This window comes from Enhydra lutris, unplaced genomic scaffold, assembly GCF_002288905.1.
Source record: "Enhydra lutris kenyoni isolate GAN:26980312 unplaced genomic scaffold, ASM228890v2 scaffoldscaffold88, whole genome shotgun sequence".
Lineage (NCBI taxonomy): Eukaryota > Metazoa > Chordata > Mammalia > Carnivora > Mustelidae > Enhydra > Enhydra lutris.
In genome coordinates this window covers 2,821,586-2,843,236 of record NW_019154172.1, presented here as the reverse complement: position 1 = coordinate 2,843,236, position 21,651 = coordinate 2,821,586, and the positions used below count along the sequence as shown (strand labels likewise).

The following is a 21,651-nucleotide window of genomic DNA, read 5'->3' as shown; positions in this document are numbered from 1 at the left end:
TTTCATGGTAGCTGAAAATAAAAAAGACAGGATAGGGTTTCTGAAGTTAATGTACTTATTCTCACCTTTGTTTTTGGGAGGCGAAGGGGGAAAAGTACCAAGAACCTTATCAAAACTCTTAACTGTGGGTACTAATTCTTCTAGCTCCTTCATCTAAGAAGGCGGAGATGGGGAACAGAGGAACCACAGTAATGAACCAGCTCATGGTGACTAAAAGAGAAATCAGGACAGGGATTTTGATTGTTAAAATGTACGAATTACAGGGACGCCTGGGTGGCTCAGTTGGTTAAGCAGCTGCCTTCGGATCAGGTCATGATCCCAGCGTCCTGGGATCGAGTCCCGCATCGGGCTCCTTGCTCATCAGGGAGCCTGCTTCTCCCTCTGCCTCTGCCTGCCATTCTGTCTGCCTGTGCTTGCTCTCTCTCCCTCCCTCTCTCTCTCTGACAAATAAATAAATAAAATCTTAAAAAAAAAAAAATGTACGAATTACAGCAGTTAATACATTTCAAAACCCAATACCTCTAATTTGAATGAAGGAAGGAGTTTTTTGGAAGGGAACCATCCTTTGCTAAAGCAAATCAGCTTTATGAGGCTTTTGCTTGTTAATTCACCTGTATTTATTTGCTCAGCCGGACTTCCTTAAAAGGTCTAAGTGGGGGAAGGAAGACAGTCATGGATTAGAAAACACCCGTACCACACCTTGCATTTGAATAAAAGATTTATTATTTTCTTTTCAGGAAAAACAGGAAGTTAGGGAAACACACTACATTTTACAGCCCACATTAATTTGTAGTTGGTCCTAACCCTTCCTGGCACAGCTGTCAACAGCGTTAGCGGTTTTAAACAGAACCAAGGTGTTCACCCCCAACAGAGTGTACATGGACACTAGAGGATTGCATGTTTTTCCCTGAGAGAAGCATAAGACAAGTTGCTGAGAGCCAGCTTTCCAAGCAGCCCCTCCCTTTCCATTCTGGAGGATTTGCTTGAACTATGCAGCTAGTCAGCACTTAGAACACGTGCCTCCTCCTCTCCCTAGAAAACCACCCACCCTTCCCTAAAGCACTTGGGCTCCCTAAGCCCTGAGAGCCCGACCCAAAGTTTCAACTAACATCCTCCTCTACATTTCAGCAGTTAACACCTAGTAAACAGGGAGGTGGGTTCCCTAAACTCCTCCAATTTACATCTATGTGCTTATTTCCACAACTGCATATGGGGAGACAGGCCTTTTAGTCACCTTTACCAGATTTTAAGATTAATTAGAAACTACATAAAGTGCTTTTAGGTCCTTAGAGATAAACCTGACATAAATAAATGGTTCATGATCAAGAATGATAAATACATAGGTAAAAATAGCTCTAGCTAGATGACCTTATGGCTCGATGATGGGCAGGCAGGGCAATCTTTCCCTATTACATTCTTAGTCATTTTATTCATACCTATTTTCATCTGGAGTCCATAGACTAAAGGTCATGTTCTATGGATGAAGCTTTCAAATGACCCTGGTCTACTATAGAAGCTTTCTTCAGTTTACCAGTAGCTTTTATGTAACTCTTTGAAGTTTAACAGAGCCTGTCTCTAGGATTTTAAATGAGCATTTTTGAACGCAAAGGAACCTAAAGAAAGTCACATAATTTGCTGTCCCCTCCTTCTGAAAATTCCTAAAGGGGCTTTTAAAACTTTCCCCCCCAAGACAGGATGAAGCAACTGAAAAGGTTGAACTGAACTGAAAATTCCTAAAGGGGCTTTTAAAACTTTCCCCCCCAAGACAGGATGAAGCAACTGAAAAGCAACGGAAAAGGGACTCCTCCTACCACATGACTGTTATGGTCATGGCACCCACTGTACTACCACATCCCGAGAATAAAATTCATTAAGGATGAAGGTCTCTGGTCTCCTGGGGTGGGGGTTTAGGGGCTTATGTAGGGTTCATAGTGCCAAAAATTAAAAGGGCTAGTAAGAGTTCAGGGATGGCAGGGTAAGGATATTAAGAACTGAAATAACTATCTATAGAGGGAGAATTAAGCAGCAAAGACAGAAAATAAAAAGTCAGGTTCAATAACATGTCAAGTCTGAAATCCAAAGAGATGCCAATACAAAAATCTGAAACAAAGTTTGGGAATCATTAATAGAAATGAAACATAAGTATTTGTTTTATTCATATACTAGGCTTAGACCTGTGTTTAAACAAGCAAGCCTAATAATAGCACCATGGTTAGAGTGTAAGCCTGCTTTTCCAAGCCATCATTTTACAATTTATTAAGCAAACAAGGGATCAAATATCTCTCATCCACTGATGTGATCTTTTTATATACATACTGTTAGTAAGTCCCACTTGGAACAGCTGAAAATCTTTTAGCAAAAGTTTTGAAGATGAGCTCATAAATTCAATTTAAATTTCACCAGTTAAATTAGGTCAAATATAAGGAACTCAAGTGAGTAGTTACTCACCAACCAGAGCCCATTATTTTGTAAGTTATCAGCCCATGCCCCCTGCCCCAAACTTAAACTCCACTTTGACTCAATTACTGAAAACCCGCATGTAAGGAGGTGAAAGGATGAATTTCCACTCCTCAATTTCTCAATCCCAAGTTTAAAAAAACAAAAACAAAAACTGAGGAATACTTACCAACCAGATAGGAAAATTAAAGTCTGCATAGTTATGAATCAGTATTGTTCCATTACAACCAAGTTGTGTACAACTACACCAATTGGTTCTGTATACAATCTACAACTGACCAAGACAAAATTTAGAATAGAAAAGCTGTAAGAAATAGATTCCTAACTACAGAAGTTGTAAATTTCAAACGGGTATGAAAAAACTAATGTACTTCGAGACTCTTCATCCCTTTACATTTCAAAGAAATAGACTTTCTGTAAAAATATATACAATTTTTACAGACAATACATTTACAAGTTGTTTTTGCCTTAAAAATTGAGGATATTCTCATATTTGCAACTGTGATTATTGAGCCTTAAGTCAAGTATTCTTGGCCATTACTAGGCTAATAAACTAAACCACTCAACCAAGCCAAAGTAGAACAGGTATAAAAGTCCTGAACACTTGGGACTTTCCATTCAAGAAGTATACCTGGGAAGGCTAATTGCAGAGAAAAAGCTTCCCTTCACACTCTGTTGTACAGTACTGAGGCTTCTAGTCATATTCTATTACCTGTAGCTTAAATCCATTTTATATAGATCAATGCCATTGTTAGTGCTTCTCTTGTAACACTTTAAGAAGTTAATGAATTCAGTGGACATATTTAATGGACTCTATGACTAGCCTGGTTACTGGCCACTCTCCTGTTCTAGACAAGGAAATTAAGTTTCTTCAACCCTACCATCTTCACTAAATCTAAAAGTTCTTCTCCATGGCCTCCCAAAGTTTGCCTGTTGCTGAAACTGAACTTTGCTTCTTTTAGACAGTGACTCTTCAAGGGGGACTACTTTTCCCATGTATTTATTCCCGTTAGCCATAATCCTCTTGCCACTTGCTGTTCTACGTTGCTGGAGAACTCTCGGAGGTTACAGCCTGGACAGCTCAAAGTCCAACTTCATAAATACATTTGATTTCACAGCAGTCACACATGTTTTTGTTGCATGGGGTTGGTTAAAAGTCAGTTATTGCACTTAAAAGGCTATCTTATTAGATATGCCAAACCAGCTCCTACTCCAGCAACACCTGCAAAAGCCAGCAGCACATTTCTGATGCCACCTTCTAGGTCCTCTACATGGAAGAACTCCACAAACCCATCCTAGAAAACAAAAAAGAAAAGCACATTTTCAAATATGGGTTTCCGTTGGCTTAAAAACACTATTCATAAAGAAAAGAATTTAAAAAATCTAAAGTTCTGCCCCCCTCAAAACATAATGAACCAATTATCATTTACCCAGCCTACAAAAGACACATTCATTTGGGGGGGGGGGTTACAGCGCAGCTCTCAGAAATTTAGTTTACTTATTATCCTCAAGTGATTAGTTTTTTCATAATTTGAATCCACTGAAAAATATCCAGTCGAATTACAATACCAAAAGCAAAAGACTCAACACCCAGTAAAATAGCCTACAGAAAACCGGATTTTTGATGAAACAATTCAAGTCGGTCATACACACTATCTCTGTGAACTCACTACTTAAATCAACGTAGGCAAACAGAGATCCTAAGTTGGAGGCTGAAACCGGAGTTGTGCATCCTAAAATGCTTTAGAGAGCCCCAGACTTTCTCTATAAAATCCTTCATTTCATTTCCACTCCAAGACCCCTCTTCAACCTTAAAACAAACTTACCCAGCCTCTTTGTTTGACTAGCCAGTCTCGTTTTGTCCTTACGAGAACATCTGTGATGCTTTCTGCTAATGGTTCGATGCAGCTTTCTTGGTTTATACTCTTCAAGTGTTTGGCCACAAAGGCACCAAAAGAAATAAGAGTCACAATCCTGCCCCAGTTTGTTACTCCGTCACTGAAAACATGGACCATCACTTGAGACAAAGATTTGACATAGTCTTCGTTTTTGATGTCCAGTTTCCGAAGCATGCCTGAGAGGAAGAAAAGCATGCAGGTTCTCACGGCCTCCTTTGTCTAAACCAGGGCATGATTTGTCCGCCCACCCACGGCGGGGGAAATTGCTATTTGGGGTCTATAGAACTTAGGCCGACCCCAGTTGAAAACTGACATCCCACCCTTTCCGGGCTTTGAACAGAGCTGCCATTTCCAAAAGAATTAAGATGGGCGGATACAATGACTCACGGCCAGAAAATTCTGGGTTCAGAAATAGATTACGAGTCATTTCAACACTTACTTGTTTTCGGTTTCCACCCACCTTTGGTGGGTGAGTCCAGGGACAGGTGAAACAAGGCAGTGCAGCCTCGGCGACTAACCCCCTTACCTTGGAAGGCCGTCTCGTGGTTGCGCTGTACCCCGTCCCCGACCCGTCGGAGGGTCTCTAACGCCTTCCGGCTGGCAGCCCCAGGCCCGCCCAGTGGTTTCGCGTCCTTGGCGCCCGTTGCCTGCTCCCGCAGGTACCGAGAGATTATCTCCAGGGACTGCCGGTACAACTCGTCTTCTTCCTCCTCTGCTGGGGGTGGCGTCGAGGGCAGTGAGCCGTCCGTGCAGGGGCCACTGCTGGCCTCCCCCACCAACTCCAGCAAAGGCAGGACAGCAGGCCTCTTCCCCAAAGGTTCCGGCTCGTACCCATCCAGCTCCTCTTCGGGCGACATGATGGCGTCGGCAGCTGGGCCTTCCATCTCTTCAGGCGGCGACGCGCGGCGGGTGGGCTCGAAGAACAGCAGCCTCGGGGGGGTCGCGGTGACGTTGGGGCCCTCGGCGCCAATGGGCGAGGGCCGCGCGACCCTCCGGGCGTCCGGCGCGAGAGTGGCCGGGGTACTCGCGCCGGCGCTTCCGCCAATCACCGCACCGGCTTCCCCTCCCCCTACCTCCCGCCGGGCCGTGGCCTCCTTCCCCGAAGCCAAAAGCCGCCCTCCCGAAGAGGAGGCGCCGCCGCTGCGGGCCCCCAACCCGGCCCCCCCACAGTAGAGGTTGAGTCCGATTACTGCGTTTCTTTTGAGGCCAAACATCGCAAGCTGCCGACGCCGCCGCCGCCTCCTAGGTGAGAAAAATGGGGGATGGCCCTAACCCCTCGGTGGAAGGAAGCGGAAGTAGGACTGTAAGAGGAGCTTCTGTATCTTGGTTTTAGGGCCAGTCCTATGGTGGCGTCAGCAAGTTTAAAAAAAAAAAAAAAAAGTGTAGTCCCATAAAAGGGGAAAGGGGCGGCAGCTTCCGGAGGTTGCGCACGGCACCTCACCGGCCGGTAGAGGTAGGGGCGGGGCTTAAGGGCTGGGCGGGGTCTTCCGGCGCCCGAGGGGAGCGCGGCCGGTTACGTAAGGGCGGCGCGGACGCTTAGATTCTTGGGTTCCAGTTTTTCGCAGGTGCGGGTCTGGGCCTGCTAATGGTTTCCTCGCTTTCCTTCCCAAATACCTGGTTTCGAGCCCCCGCTGTTGCTTCTGCGGCAGAGGCTTTTTTTTCCCGGTACCAAAGTCTTAACCCATTGAATCACTCGGAGATTGAGGAGAGGGGATGGGGCAGTTCTGGCACGGCTGGGGAGCAACAGTCTAGCTATACGGGTCCTTAGGGGCACTGTTGGGGACCTGAAGTTATTTTGCACAACCTTTGCTCTCAGTGCAACATTGTTTGGAGATGGGGACGCTCCAAGAACTGCCCTATGGATCATTTATATGTAAGTTGACTAAATGAAATTGTTCTGCCCCTGGTACGTTTTATTCCTGCCTCCCTACTTGCTTCCTCTCATCCCCCATCTTTGCTCCACGGTCTCTGGTTATTTATGTGTAAGCCTTACTCTATTGGCACCTATTCCGAGACTCCGGAAACCTTTTATTTTTTTACTGAGTATGAGGCACTTTTGATTCTAGGGGTAAAAACCTCTTGAGGATAGGGATCCTGCTGTGTGCCATATGTGTGAGTTGACATTAAAGGAAGCAACCCCTTTTTTTGTTAAAAACATTTGTAGAAATAATCATAATACCTAAAATTCAAGAGCCAGGTGATTGAGGCACATAAGCTGGAAAGGTGAGCAAGGTTCCTGTTCCCCAAAATATCACAGTTTAATAAGGAAATAGGGCACCTATATCCCATAATTATGTATTTGGGCAAGAACTAGAACCATGGGGATTTATAATATGTGGCAGAGAGGATGGAGAGAAATACCCCGTGGTTGTAATGAATAAGAAATGGTTTCTCCAAACTGGTGCAGCCGCTCCGGAGAACAGTATGAAGGTTCATCAAAAAACTAAAAATAGAACTACGCTGTGATCCAGCAATTGCACTAATAGGCATTTACCCAAAGGGTATAAAAATACAGATTCAAAGGGGTATATGCACCCTGATGTTTATAGCAGCATTATCAACAACAGCCAAACTATGGAAAGAGCCCAAATGTCCATCGACTGATGAATGGATAAAGATGTGGTAGACACACACACACAGTGGAATATTACTCAGCCATCAAAAAATGAAACCTTGCCATTTGCAACAATGTGGATGGAGCTTGAGCGTATTATGCTAAGTGAAGTAAGTCAATCAGAGAAAGACAAATACCATGTGATTTTACTTACATGTGGAATTTAAGAAACAAAACAGATGGAAGTATAGGAAGGGGGGGGGAAGGAGACAGGGAAACAAACCATAAGAGACTTAATGACGGAGAACAAACTGAGGGTTGATGGAGGGAGGGAGGTGGGGGATGGGCTAGGTGGGTGATGGGCATTACAGAGGGCACTTGTGACGAGCACTGGGTGTTATGTGTAAGTGGTGAATCACTGAATTCTCCTGAAACCAATATTGCACTGTATGGTAATTAAAATTTAAGTAAAAATTTAAAAAGAATCATTTCTCTAGTTTAAGAAACTTTTTTAAAAAAAGATTTTATTTACTTATTTGACAGACAAGTAGGCAGAGAGGCAGGCAGAGACAGAGAGAGGAGGAAGCAGGCTCCCCACCCAGCAGAGAGCCAGATGCGGGGCTCGATTCCAGGACCCTGGGATCATGACCTGAGCCGAAGGCAGAGGCTTCTGAAAATTCCTAAAGGGGCTTTTAAAACTTTCCCCCCCAAGACAGGATGAAGCAACTGAAAGGTTGAACTGAACTGAAAATTCCTAAAGGGGCTTTTAAAACTTTCCCCCCCAAGACAGGATGAAGCAACTGAAAAGCAACGGAAAAGGGACTCCTCCTACCACATGACTGTTATGGTCATGGCACCCACTGTACTACCACATCCCGAGAATAAAATTCATTAAGGATGAAGGTCTCTGGTCTCCTGGGGTGGGGGTTTAGGGGCTTATGTAGGGTTCATAGTGCCAAAAATTAAAAGGGCTAGTAAGAGTTCAGGGATGGCAGGGTAAGGATATTAAGAACTGAAATAACTATCTATAGAGGGAGAATTAAGCAGCAAAGACAGAAAATAAAAAGTCAGGTTCAATAACATGTCAAGTCTGAAATCCAAAGAGATGCCAATACAAAAATCTGAAACAAAGTTTGGGAATCATTAATAGAAATGAAACATAAGTATTTGTTTTATTCATATACTAGGCTTAGACCTGTGTTTAAACAAGCAAGCCTAATAATAGCACCATGGTTAGAGTGTAAGCCTGCTTTTCCAAGCCATCATTTTACAATTTATTAAGCAAACAAGGGATCAAATATCTCTCATCCACTGATGTGATCTTTTTATATACATACTGTTAGTAAGTCCCACTTGGAACAGCTGAAAATCTTTTAGCAAAAGTTTTGAAGATGAGCTCATAAATTCAATTTAAATTTCACCAGTTAAATTAGGTCAAATATAAGGAACTCAAGTGAGTAGTTACTCACCAACCAGAGCCCATTATTTTGTAAGTTATCAGCCCATGCCCCCTGCCCCAAACTTAAACTCCACTTTGACTCAATTACTGAAAACCCGCATGTAAGGAGGTGAAAGGATGAATTTCCACTCCTCAATTTCTCAATCCCAAGTTTAAAAAAACAAAAACAAAAACTGAGGAATACTTACCAACCAGATAGGAAAATTAAAGTCTGCATAGTTATGAATCAGTATTGTTCCATTACAACCAAGTTGTGTACAACTACACCAATTGGTTCTGTATACAATCTACAACTGACCAAGACAAAATTTAGAATAGAAAAGCTGTAAGAAATAGATTCCTAACTACAGAAGTTGTAAATTTCAAACGGGTATGAAAAAACTAATGTACTTCGAGACTCTTCATCCCTTTACATTTCAAAGAAATAGACTTTCTGTAAAAATATATACAATTTTTACAGACAATACATTTACAAGTTGTTTTTGCCTTAAAAATTGAGGATATTCTCATATTTGCAACTGTGATTATTGAGCCTTAAGTCAAGTATTCTTGGCCATTACTAGGCTAATAAACTAAACCACTCAACCAAGCCAAAGTAGAACAGGTATAAAAGTCCTGAACACTTGGGACTTTCCATTCAAGAAGTATACCTGGGAAGGCTAATTGCAGAGAAAAAGCTTCCCTTCACACTCTGTTGTACAGTACTGAGGCTTCTAGTCATATTCTATTACCTGTAGCTTAAATCCATTTTATATAGATCAATGCCATTGTTAGTGCTTCTCTTGTAACACTTTAAGAAGTTAATGAATTCAGTGGACATATTTAATGGACTCTATGACTAGCCTGGTTACTGGCCACTCTCCTGTTCTAGACAAGGAAATTAAGTTTCTTCAACCCTACCATCTTCACTAAATCTAAAAGTTCTTCTCCATGGCCTCCCAAAGTTTGCCTGTTGCTGAAACTGAACTTTGCTTCTTTTAGACAGTGACTCTTCAAGGGGGACTACTTTTCCCATGTATTTATTCCCGTTAGCCATAATCCTCTTGCCACTTGCTGTTCTACGTTGCTGGAGAACTCTCGGAGGTTACAGCCTGGACAGCTCAAAGTCCAACTTCATAAATACATTTGATTTCACAGCAGTCACACATGTTTTTGTTGCATGGGGTTGGTTAAAAGTCAGTTATTGCACTTAAAAGGCTATCTTATTAGATATGCCAAACCAGCTCCTACTCCAGCAACACCTGCAAAAGCCAGCAGCACATTTCTGATGCCACCTTCTAGGTCCTCTACATGGAAGAACTCCACAAACCCATCCTAGAAAACAAAAAAGAAAAGCACATTTTCAAATATGGGTTTCCGTTGGCTTAAAAACACTATTCATAAAGAAAAGAATTTAAAAAATCTAAAGTTCTGCCCCCCTCAAAACATAATGAACCAATTATCATTTACCCAGCCTACAAAAGACACATTCATTTGGGGGGGGGGTTACAGCGCAGCTCTCAGAAATTTAGTTTACTTATTATCCTCAAGTGATTAGTTTTTTCATAATTTGAATCCACTGAAAAATATCCAGTCGAATTACAATACCAAAAGCAAAAGACTCAACACCCAGTAAAATAGCCTACAGAAAACCGGATTTTTGATGAAACAATTCAAGTCGGTCATACACACTATCTCTGTGAACTCACTACTTAAATCAACGTAGGCAAACAGAGATCCTAAGTTGGAGGCTGAAACCGGAGTTGTGCATCCTAAAATGCTTTAGAGAGCCCCAGACTTTCTCTATAAAATCCTTCATTTCATTTCCACTCCAAGACCCCTCTTCAACCTTAAAACAAACTTACCCAGCCTCTTTGTTTGACTAGCCAGTCTCGTTTTGTCCTTACGAGAACATCTGTGATGCTTTCTGCTAATGGTTCGATGCAGCTTTCTTGGTTTATACTCTTCAAGTGTTTGGCCACAAAGGCACCAAAAGAAATAAGAGTCACAATCCTGCCCCAGTTTGTTACTCCGTCACTGAAAACATGGACCATCACTTGAGACAAAGATTTGACATAGTCTTCGTTTTTGATGTCCAGTTTCCGAAGCATGCCTGAGAGGAAGAAAAGCATGCAGGTTCTCACGGCCTCCTTTGTCTAAACCAGGGCATGATTTGTCCGCCCACCCACGGCGGGGGAAATTGCTATTTGGGGTCTATAGAACTTAGGCCGACCCCAGTTGAAAACTGACATCCCACCCTTTCCGGGCTTTGAACAGAGCTGCCATTTCCAAAAGAATTAAGATGGGCGGATACAATGACTCACGGCCAGAAAATTCTGGGTTCAGAAATAGATTACGAGTCATTTCAACACTTACTTGTTTTCGGTTTCCACCCACCTTTGGTGGGTGAGTCCAGGGACAGGTGAAACAAGGCAGTGCAGCCTCGGCGACTAACCCCCTTACCTTGGAAGGCCGTCTCGTGGTTGCGCTGTACCCCGTCCCCGACCCGTCGGAGGGTCTCTAACGCCTTCCGGCTGGCAGCCCCAGGCCCGCCCAGTGGTTTCGCGTCCTTGGCGCCCGTTGCCTGCTCCCGCAGGTACCGAGAGATTATCTCCAGGGACTGCCGGTACAACTCGTCTTCTTCCTCCTCTGCTGGGGGTGGCGTCGAGGGCAGTGAGCCGTCCGTGCAGGGGCCACTGCTGGCCTCCCCCACCAACTCCAGCAAAGGCAGGACAGCAGGCCTCTTCCCCAAAGGTTCCGGCTCGTACCCATCCAGCTCCTCTTCGGGCGACATGATGGCGTCGGCAGCTGGGCCTTCCATCTCTTCAGGCGGCGACGCGCGGCGGGTGGGCTCGAAGAACAGCAGCCTCGGGGGGGTCGCGGTGACGTTGGGGCCCTCGGCGCCAATGGGCGAGGGCCGCGCGACCCTCCGGGCGTCCGGCGCGAGAGTGGCCGGGGTACTCGCGCCGGCGCTTCCGCCAATCACCGCACCGGCTTCCCCTCCCCCTACCTCCCGCCGGGCCGTGGCCTCCTTCCCCGAAGCCAAAAGCCGCCCTCCCGAAGAGGAGGCGCCGCCGCTGCGGGCCCCCAACCCGGCCCCCCCACAGTAGAGGTTGAGTCCGATTACTGCGTTTCTTTTGAGGCCAAACATCGCAAGCTGCCGACGCCGCCGCCGCCTCCTAGGTGAGAAAAATGGGGGATGGCCCTAACCCCTCGGTGGAAGGAAGCGGAAGTAGGACTGTAAGAGGAGCTTCTGTATCTTGGTTTTAGGGCCAGTCCTATGGTGGCGTCAGCAAGTTTAAAAAAAAAAAAAAAAGTGTAGTCCCATAAAAGGGGAAAGGGGCGGCAGCTTCCGGAGGTTGCGCACGGCACCTCACCGGCCGGTAGAGGTAGGGGCGGGGCTTAAGGGCTGGGCGGGGTCTTCCGGCGCCCGAGGGGAGCGCGGCCGGTTACGTAAGGGCGGCGCGGACGCTTAGATTCTTGGGTTCCAGTTTTTCGCAGGTGCGGGTCTGGGCCTGCTAATGGTTTCCTCGCTTTCCTTCCCAAATACCTGGTTTCGAGCCCCCGCTGTTGCTTCTGCGGCAGAGGCTTTTTTTTCCCGGTACCAAAGTCTTAACCCATTGAATCACTCGGAGATTGAGGAGAGGGGATGGGGCAGTTCTGGCACGGCTGGGGAGCAACAGTCTAGCTATACGGGTCCTTAGGGGCACTGTTGGGGACCTGAAGTTATTTTGCACAACCTTTGCTCTCAGTGCAACATTGTTTGGAGATGGGGACGCTCCAAGAACTGCCCTATGGATCATTTATATGTAAGTTGACTAAATGAAATTGTTCTGCCCCTGGTACGTTTTATTCCTGCCTCCCTACTTGCTTCCTCTCATCCCCCATCTTTGCTCCACGGTCTCTGGTTATTTATGTGTAAGCCTTACTCTATTGGCACCTATTCCGAGACTCCGGAAACCTTTTATTTTTTTACTGAGTATGAGGCACTTTTGATTCTAGGGGTAAAAACCTCTTGAGGATAGGGATCCTGCTGTGTGCCATATGTGTGAGTTGACATTAAAGGAAGCAACCCCTTTTTTTGTTAAAAACATTTGTAGAAATAATCATAATACCTAAAATTCAAGAGCCAGGTGATTGAGGCACATAAGCTGGAAAGGTGAGCAAGGTTCCTGTTCCCCAAAATATCACAGTTTAATAAGGAAATAGGGCACCTATATCCCATAATTATGTATTTGGGCAAGAACTAGAACCATGGGGATTTATAATATGTGGCAGAGAGGATGGAGAGAAATACCCCGTGGTTGTAATGAATAAGAAATGGTTTCTCCAAACTGGTGCAGCCGCTCCGGAGAACAGTATGAAGGTTCATCAAAAAACTAAAAATAGAACTACGCTGTGATCCAGCAATTGCACTAATAGGCATTTACCCAAAGGGTATAAAAATACAGATTCAAAGGGGTATATGCACCCTGATGTTTATAGCAGCATTATCAACAACAGCCAAACTATGGAAAGAGCCCAAATGTCCATCGACTGATGAATGGATAAAGATGTGGTAGACACACACACACAGTGGAATATTACTCAGCCATCAAAAAATGAAACCTTGCCATTTGCAACAATGTGGATGGAGCTTGAGCGTATTATGCTAAGTGAAGTAAGTCAATCAGAGAAAGACAAATACCATGTGATTTTACTTACATGTGGAATTTAAGAAACAAAACAGATGGAAGTATAGGAAGGGGGGGGGAAGGAGACAGGGAAACAAACCATAAGAGACTTAATGACGGAGAACAAACTGAGGGTTGATGGAGGGAGGGAGGTGGGGGATGGGCTAGGTGGGTGATGGGCATTACAGAGGGCACTTGTGACGAGCACTGGGTGTTATGTGTAAGTGGTGAATCACTGAATTCTCCTGAAACCAATATTGCACTGTATGGTAATTAAAATTTAAGTAAAAATTTAAAAAGAATCATTTCTCTAGTTTAAGAAACTTTTTTAAAAAAAGATTTTATTTACTTATTTGACAGACAAGTAGGCAGAGAGGCAGGCAGAGACAGAGAGAGGAGGAAGCAGGCTCCCCACCCAGCAGAGAGCCAGATGCGGGGCTCGATTCCAGGACCCTGGGATCATGACCTGAGCCGAAGGCAGAGGCTTTAACCAACTGAGCCACCCAGGCGCCCCTAGTTTATGAAACTTTTAATCTTGCACAGTACTAACCATGTGGGATGAAATATATGCTCTCTAGGAGGCATCAACAATTTATATTTGGAGTTGAGAGGTTGGAAAAATCACTTTGGGCTAGGAGAGGCAGATGACCTTATGGAAGATAGCTTTTTTTAGTGGGCTTTCTAGAATGCAATTTTATCAGCTAGACAAGGGGAGAGAGATTGAGGAAACAGCAAGTGCAAATGCTTTATCTTTCTAAAGGCTGAAAAAGGAAATGCATTGCTGGTTTCATTTTAAGTTTACAGCCAGAAATCTCAAGTGCTCAGCATTCCTGTTGCATTTCTTCAGTTCACTCCCTTATGGTCCAAGATGACTATGGCACACCTTCTCTTCTGTCCCCAAACCTCCAGTGTTCCTTCCTGCCCTCCTCATTCTCAACTGTTTAACTTACTTCACTGAGAAAATGGAAGCAAACAAAAGAGAAAAACTTCATTTCTCACCACCAAATCTACTAATTTATTCCTGCCACCATTCTGCCTGTTTTTTTGTACGGGTAAAATAAATGAACCCTTCCAGCCCAGCCTCTTCACTTGTGCATTGGATCCCACTTCTTTGTCTCAAGTACTTGCAGTTTTCCCTTTATGTTTTGTTTTGTTTTGTTTCTTTAAAAGATTTTATTTTTAGAGAGAAAGAGTATGCACATGTGTGAGCGGGGCAGAGGAGGAGGGGGAGGGAGAGAGAATCTGAAGCAGAGTCCACGCTGAGCTGGAGCTCACCATCTTGAAATCATGACCTAGCCAAAACCAAGAGCCAGACGCCTGATGGACTGAGCCACCCAGGCGTCCCTATCCGTTTATGTTCTTGTGTCAGTTTCTCTCTGTTGAATCATTGCTGCCAACATACAAACCTGATGTCCTCTCTCACATCCTCAAAAAGCCTTTCCTAGAACCCAGATTCTTTGATTCTCTCCTTTATGCCAGTCATCTTTTATTTATTTTTTTTAAAGATTTTATTTATTTATTTGACAGACAGAGATCACAAGTAGGCAGAGAGGCAGGCAGAGAGAGAGGAGGAAGCAGGCTCCCTGCTGAGCAGAGAGCCCGACGCGGGGCTCGGTCCCAGGACCCTGGGATCATGACCTGAGCCGAAGGCAGAGGCATAACCCACTGAGCCACCCAGGCGCCCCTGAAACACTTTCTTTATGTGCTTTTAGAGCACCTCACTGTCCTGGTTTTCCTTTTCCCACCCTGGCTACTCTTCAGTTTTATTTGTCTCTTCCACTGGCTGTCCACTTAATGGGGACATTTACTGTTTCCCTCTGTAACCCTAGCCATGCCTAGACACTCCATTGTTGAATGGATGAATCTGAATGTTTACTAATATAGGCTATGTAAAGGCTAGAAAAGTAGGATGGATGATAACCACTGAGGGCTTTGAGAGTAGGTCAAAGAGCTTTGAACTTTTTCAGGCAGTTGGGATCCACGGAGCACTAGAGTACTGTGATGTATGCTGTAATTTAGGTTCAGTATTCTAATTGTGGGTTGTAGAATGGATTGAGGGAAAAAGGATTGGAAGCGAATAAAATTAGGAGGTACTACAATGTGATAGGCAAGAATTATAGGTGAACTGTGCTTAGGTGATGGCAGTGGAAATGAAAAGGATGACATGGAGAGACTCTGGAGGCAGAGTCTATAGTGGTTGATGTCTAAGAGGATGACAGAACATTGTGCGACATTATCATAATGTAGGCATCCATATTACATAAGATTAACAGGTAGACCCCCTTCCAGACTCCTGTGGACTGCGTTAGAAAACCACTAGTCTCACCAGTCTGTATGGCTTAGAGGCAAAGAGTCAGCCTATCTCCAGGATATCTGGAAGGTCTTGTCCTCAGGGAATTTGAGTTCGCTTAGGACTTCTGATCCCTAGTATTGTTCAGAGTCGGAGTAACCTCCGGATTTGTATACATACCTATCAAGAATGGTTCTTGTTCTTAGGATAACTATTTTGGCCACAGTCCTGACCCTCAGTAGAAAAGCATTGTTGACATCCTGACTGTGCCAATCTTTCTGTAAGCATGTATTAAATCCTTTGAGACTTTCCCAAACTGTGAGCACATTTCCTCTTTAAAATGTGCTTTTGTTTCAGAGAACCCATTTACATCATTTCTTTTAAAATAGAAAAAAAAAAAAAAGTAGGTCCCAGTTTAGGAACTATGATGTATTCTTTCTTTGTTGTTTGTTTGTTTGAGAGAGTGCAGGTTGGGGGGTGGGGAGCAGAGGGAGAGAGAATCTTAATAAATAAAATCTTTCAAAAAATGGAGTGCCCGGGTGGCTCAGTTGAGCTTGGACTTTCCATTTCAGTTCTGTCATGATCTAACGGTTGTGGGGTGGAGCCCCACATTGGGCTCCATGCTCAGCACGGAGTCTACTTAGGACGCTCTTTCCTCTCCCTCTGCCCCTCCCCTCCCCCAGCTCTCTAAATAAATAAAAATCTTTAAGGCATTACTTATAAGAGAGGGGGTGGGGCAGCGGGAGAGAAAGAGATCTCCAGCTGACTCCCTGCCGAGGGCAGGGCTCGACTCCACGACCCTGAGATCATGAGGGAACTGGAATCAAGAGTTCCACGCTCAGCTGACTGAGCCACCCAGGTGCCTCAGAACTAAGATGTATTCTAATAGCATTGTTCTCCATCTTTGGGGTCTGAAATTGGGTATACTTAATATTTCATGTTGCCTTTCCCCTTCTGTAATGAAAAAACTCTTGCTCTTTATTTATATATATATATTTTAAAGATTTTAAAGATTTTATTGATTTATTTGACAGAGAGAGAGAGACAAGAGAGAGAACTCAAGCAGGGGGAGAGGGAGAAGCAGTCTTCCCGCTGAACAGGGAGCCCCTGGGATCATGACCCAAGCTGAAGGCAGACACTTAACCAACTGAGCTCCCCAGGCTCCCCCCTTTTTTTAGCCCTATATATAACTTGAATTTTGGGAGGATCTCAACTCTGCTGATAGAAGTTTCCAGAATTACTGGAGCACCTGTTCTCTTCCACTAAGGTGAGGCTAATCTTTTGCCTTTAAGCTCTAAGGCCTCTTTATGCCATACTATTTCTTTTTAAACACATTTCACATTTTAATTTACCTCAATAATAAAGAAATTAACACAATGGCAAACTGATTCCATGAAGATACGAAAGTTGAGATTTGTATTATTAGAGAAAGAACTGTTGAAGAAGGATGCTAAATTAGATACAAAAGCAGTTAATTCTTATAGGGCAATAAACTAACTTTTGGGGTTATCTTTTTTTTTTTTTAAAGATTTATTTATTTATTTTTAGAGAGAGAGAGAGCACAAGTGGGAGGGGCAGAGGGAAAAAGAAAGAAAATCTCAAGCAGACCCCGAGGTGAGCATCATAAAGCCCGCTGCAGGGCTCAATCCTAGGACCCTGAGATCATGACCTGAGCTGAAACTGAGTCAGACTCTCAACCAGCTGTGCCACCCAGGCACCCCTGGGGTTATCTTCTTTAGTAGATGAGAAAAACATTACTGCATATTACCCTCTAACTTTTGAAGGTTATAAAACTTTTTGGGTGCTAATCAAACAAAATTATATTCCCCAAGATAAGTTGGTGACCCTCAGGCAGATTTACCTGGAAATGCTCTAGCACGATATTAAAAGACCACATGGTCATTTTTTGGCCTTATTTCTAAGGTGTACCTAATTTTTCCTAAACAGCCTCCTGTGATCATATTCTCTAATGGCTATTCTTGCTTATACACCAAAATGGTTGATCTCCTGGTTTTTGTCAAAATTGTTAATTGAACTTCTTGCTTAGTTGGCCATTTTCGACACTTCTACACTTCTTACTGCATATCATATCCCGTGCCTTTAGCATCAGGATTTGCCTGCCCTCCCATCGCAACACCATAATTGTCGTCTTTGCCTAGAGGATTGCAATTTCAGACCCTAGTCCCCACAGGTTAAACTAGCATATAACTAGGGTTCAGTAGCCTCTCAGAAGGTGTGACAAACATTACTAGTTGCCCTCTCCAGTATTCATTCTTCTTCCTTTCTGACAGAACCCAAAGTTGGCATGGTGGATCTGTTATGATTAGAAACTCCTATTTCTTCTAATATGTTGTTCTGGTATCTTCATACATGCTTTTTTACTTCATGGCCCAAGATGGCAAGCTTCACCCATGTTATGTGCATTCCAACTGGCAGGAAGGAGAAAAGAGTATCTAGTTTCCTTGAATGATGTATTTAAAGGGTATCTAGTTTCCTTTAATGACACTTCCCATACTATTCTGCATACTGTCTTTGTTATTATCATGTAAGTCAGAAATTAGTCACATGATCTTTTACCTACAAGGGATGCTATGAAGTATAATCTGTTCTGAGTGTCTCTATGCCCAGCTAAAAATTGGGGATTCTGTTATTCTAGAAAAAAGGAAGCACAACCAGTAGATTCTACCACTATGTGCAAAACTATGTGGAGAAAATTATAAAACTCTATGAAATACATTTTACAAACCCAAATAGAGACATAAACCATGTTCATATGTAGATGGACTCATAATTGTTAAAATAAGATCTCCTTCAAACTGATACACATGTTGAATGCAGTTCCAAATAAGGAGCTGGGTAAGTTGATTCTGAAACTTACAGGGAAGACCAAAGGGCCAAGATTAGCCAAGACACTCTTGAGAGAGAAAAAAAAAAGGACAATAGAACAACATGTTGGACATGACTTGTGAGTCTATAGAGAAAAAAGACAGTGTGGTATCAGCAGGGAGAGACCAACAGATTAATAGAATAGAGAACCCACGAGTAGACTTACATGTATATGGAAACTTGGTAAGAGAAGCAGCATTGGAGATCAGTAGGGGAAAGACAGATTGCTCACTGCATGGAGCTAGGACACTGGATATTCATATAGAACACAGTAAAACTGGATCTCTGCCTCATAACCGTATATACAAAAATATTCCAGGGGGATTGAAATTGAAAACATTATATATAGGAGAATATTTCATGAACTCTGTAGGAAAAAAATTATTAAACAATATAAAAAGCAGTAACCATAGAGGAAAAAATTGGCAAATACAAGGACATTAAAATCAAACCATGTTTGGTGCCAAAAGTAGACTTATGAGCAAAATGTATAAGCACCCAGAGGAAGGAACAGTGCCTTGTTTAACTCTGCCTTGGGAGAAAGTGATTTTGAGCTGGGTTTTGAACTGTGTGTGAGTGTTCATTGGGAGTACATGAGGCAAAACATTCTAAGCAGAGAAAAGCTGTGCAAAGGCACAGAGCGGAAACAGTGTGGTGTGTTCAAGGAGCTGCCACAGAGAAATACACAGTAGAGGGGGCTGCGTGACAACACGGCCTTTCGAATCAGATCAACTCAGCGCTGCCAATTACCACATCAGTGACCTTGGGCAATTATTTCCTTTCTTTTATTTTTCTTTTCTTTTAAAAATATTTATTTAAGAATGAGAGAGTGTGTGTGTGAGTGGGAGTGGGGGCAGAGGAAGATGGGGAGACTCTCCAACAGACTCCCTGCTGAGCCCTACATAGGACTTGATCCCACGAGCCTGAGATCACAACCTGGGCCAAAACCAAGAGTCCCAGACACTCAACAAACTGAGCCACCCAGATGCCGTTAGTTTCTTTTTTTCTTTTTTTACAGGTTGATCGATTGAAGTATGGTTGATATATTAAGTTTCAGGTCCACCACATAGTAATTTTAAAAAAATCATATACATTACAAAATACTCACTATGGAAGTGTAGTTATTTTCCATCACCATATGAAGTTATTGCAGTATTATTGACTATCTTCCTTATGCTGTACTTTTCACTCCAGTGGCTTATTTCTTTTATAATTGGAAGTTTGTACTTCTTTTTTTTTTTTTTTTGAAATATTTTATTTATTTATTTGATAGAGATCACAAGTCGGCGAGAGAGAGGAGGAAGCAGGCTCTCCACAGAGCAGAGAGCCCGATGCAGGGCTCGATCCCAGGACCCTGGGATCATGACCTGAGCTGAAGGCAGTGGCCCAATCCACTGAGCTACCCAGGCGCCCCGGAAGTTTGTACTTCTTAATCCTCTTCACCTATTTTGTCCATCTCCCACTCCCCTTCTCTTTGGTAACCACCAGTTTGTTCTCTATGAGTGTTTCTGGGTTTTGTTTTGTTTTGTTTATTTGTTTTTTAGATTCTACATATAAGTGATATCACATGGTATTTTTCTTGGTCTGACTTACTTCATTTAACATAAAACCTTCTAGGACACCTGGGTTGCTCAGTTGTTGGGCATCTGCCTTCGGCTCAGGTCACAATCTTGGGATCCTGGGATGAGCCCTGTGTAGGACTCCCTGCTCCGCGGGAAGCCTGCTTTTCCTTCTCCTACTCCCCTTGCTTGTGTTCCCTCTCTTACTGTCTCTCTCTGTCAAATAAATAAAATCTTGAAAAAAAAAACAACAACAAAAGATGAAAACATAAAACCTTCTAGGTCTTTGTCTGTTGTCCCAAATAACAAGATGCATTCTTCTTTATGGTTGAGTAATATTCCATTGTGGACATATACCACAATTTTTTTATCCATTCATCCATTGATAGACACTTAAGTTGTTTCTGTATCTTAGCTATTGTAAATAATGCTGCAGTGAACATATTGGTGCATGTAGCTTTTTGAATTAGTATTTTCTCCAGGTAAATACTCAGAAGTGAAATTACTGGGTTGTATGGTATTCCTACTTTTAATTTTCTGAGGAACTTCTACACTGTTTTCCATAGTGGCTGCATGAATTTACATTCCCACCAACATGCACAAGGGTTCCCTTTTCTCCACATCCTTGCCAACACTTGTTATTTCCTGTCTTTTTGTTTGTTTGTTTTAGTATTTATGGTAGAAATAGATTGATTTCCTGTCTTTTTGATATTAGTCTTTCTAACAGGTGTGAGGTAGTATCTTATTGTGGTTTTAATTTGCATTTCCCCAATGATTAGTGATGTTGACTATCTTTTCATGTGCCTGTTGGCCATCTGTAGGTCTTCTTTGGGAAAATGTATTCAGGTCCTTTGCCCATTTTTAAATTGGATTATGATTTTTTTGGTATTGAGTTATATGAGTTCTTTATATATTTTACATATTAACTCCTTATCAGATATAGCATTTGCAAATATCTTCTCCCACTCAGGAGGTTGCATTTTCATCTTGTTGATGGTTTCCTTCATTGTGCAAAAGCTTTTTACTTTCATTTACTTCATTTTTGCTTTTGTTTCTCTTGTGTGGGGGAAGATATCCAGAAAAATATTGCTTAGGCCAATGTCCCAAGAATTTACTGCCTCTATTTCTTTAGGAGTTTTATGTTTAAAAACTCCTATATTTAGGTATTTAATCCATTTAGAGTTTTTTTGTGTGTATGTTTTAAGAAAGTGGTCCAGTTTCATTCTTTTGGATTTAGCTGTCTGGTTTTCCCAACATCATTTATTGAAAAGAATCCTTTCCCCATTGTATATTCTTCCTTCCTTTGCTGTAGATTAATTGACCATACAAGTGTAGGTTTATTTCTGTGTTCCTCATTCTGTTCATTTAGAAACATTTCTTCCTCTTTCATTTTTTATTTTTTAATTTTTAAATTTTATTTATTTTTTAAAAGATTTTATTTATTTATTTGACAGAGAGAGATCACAAGTAGACAGAGAGGCAGGCAGAGAGAGAGGGAGGGAAGCAGGCTCCCCGCTGAAAAGAGAGCCCGACGCAGGCCTTGATCCCAGGACCCTGAGATCATGACCTGAGCCGAAGGCAGCATCTTAACCCACTGAGCCACTCAGGCGCCCCATTTTTTATTTTTTATAATAGTTTGAGAAGGATAGGTATTAACTCTTCTTTAAATTTCTGGTAGAATGCACCTGTGAAGCCATCTGGTCTTGGACTTTAGTTTCTTGGGAATTTTTTGATTATACATTCAATTTCTTTACTAGTAATTGGTCTGTTCAGATTTTCTATTTCTTCCTGAGTCAGTCTTCGAAAACTACATTTCTAGGAATTTAGCTATTTCTTCTAGGTTGTCCAATTTGTTGGTGTATAATTGTTCATACTAGTCTCTTGTGGTAGTCTCTG

At 42.9% G+C, this 21,651-nt stretch overlaps 2 protein-coding genes across 6 annotated transcripts; both read right to left on the bottom strand.

Moving 5' to 3' along the window:
• Nucleotides 1–700: 700 nt before the first annotated feature.
• LOC111161960 (induced myeloid leukemia cell differentiation protein Mcl-1 homolog) lies at nucleotides 701–5,640 on the bottom strand. 3 transcript variants are annotated; one of them, XM_022526059.1, is made up of 4 exons: nucleotides 5,462–5,640; nucleotides 4,882–5,002; nucleotides 4,284–4,531; nucleotides 701–3,752 (listed from the first exon to the last, which is right to left on the bottom strand). In XM_022526059.1, exons 1-4 carry the CDS (start codon nucleotides 5,567–5,569, stop codon nucleotides 3,636–3,638), a joined length of 594 nt encoding a protein of 197 aa, XP_022381767.1. In that variant the 5' UTR covers nucleotides 5,570–5,640; the 3' UTR covers nucleotides 701–3,635. The 3 variants fall into 3 exon arrangements, with proteins under 3 accessions (XP_022381767.1, XP_022381765.1, XP_022381766.1); XM_022526057.1 differs by having other exon boundaries at nucleotides 4,882–5,640; XM_022526058.1 differs by lacking the exon at nucleotides 4,284–4,531 and having other exon boundaries at nucleotides 4,882–5,640.
• Nucleotides 5,641–7,644: 2,004 nt separating this feature from the next.
• Nucleotides 7,645–11,577, bottom strand: LOC111161961 (induced myeloid leukemia cell differentiation protein Mcl-1 homolog). 3 transcript variants are annotated; one of them, XM_022526062.1, is made up of 4 exons: nucleotides 11,391–11,569; nucleotides 10,811–10,931; nucleotides 10,213–10,460; nucleotides 7,645–9,682 (listed from the first exon to the last, which is right to left on the bottom strand). In XM_022526062.1, the coding sequence occupies exons 1-4, from the start codon at nucleotides 11,496–11,498 to the stop codon at nucleotides 9,566–9,568; spliced, it is 594 nt and encodes a 197-aa protein (XP_022381770.1). In that variant the 5' UTR covers nucleotides 11,499–11,569; the 3' UTR covers nucleotides 7,645–9,565. The 3 variants fall into 3 exon arrangements, with proteins under 3 accessions (XP_022381770.1, XP_022381769.1, XP_022381768.1); XM_022526060.1 differs by having other exon boundaries at nucleotides 8,060–9,682; nucleotides 10,811–11,577; XM_022526061.1 differs by lacking the exon at nucleotides 10,213–10,460 and having other exon boundaries at nucleotides 10,811–11,569.
• Between the last annotated feature and the right edge of the window lie 10,074 nt (nucleotides 11,578–21,651).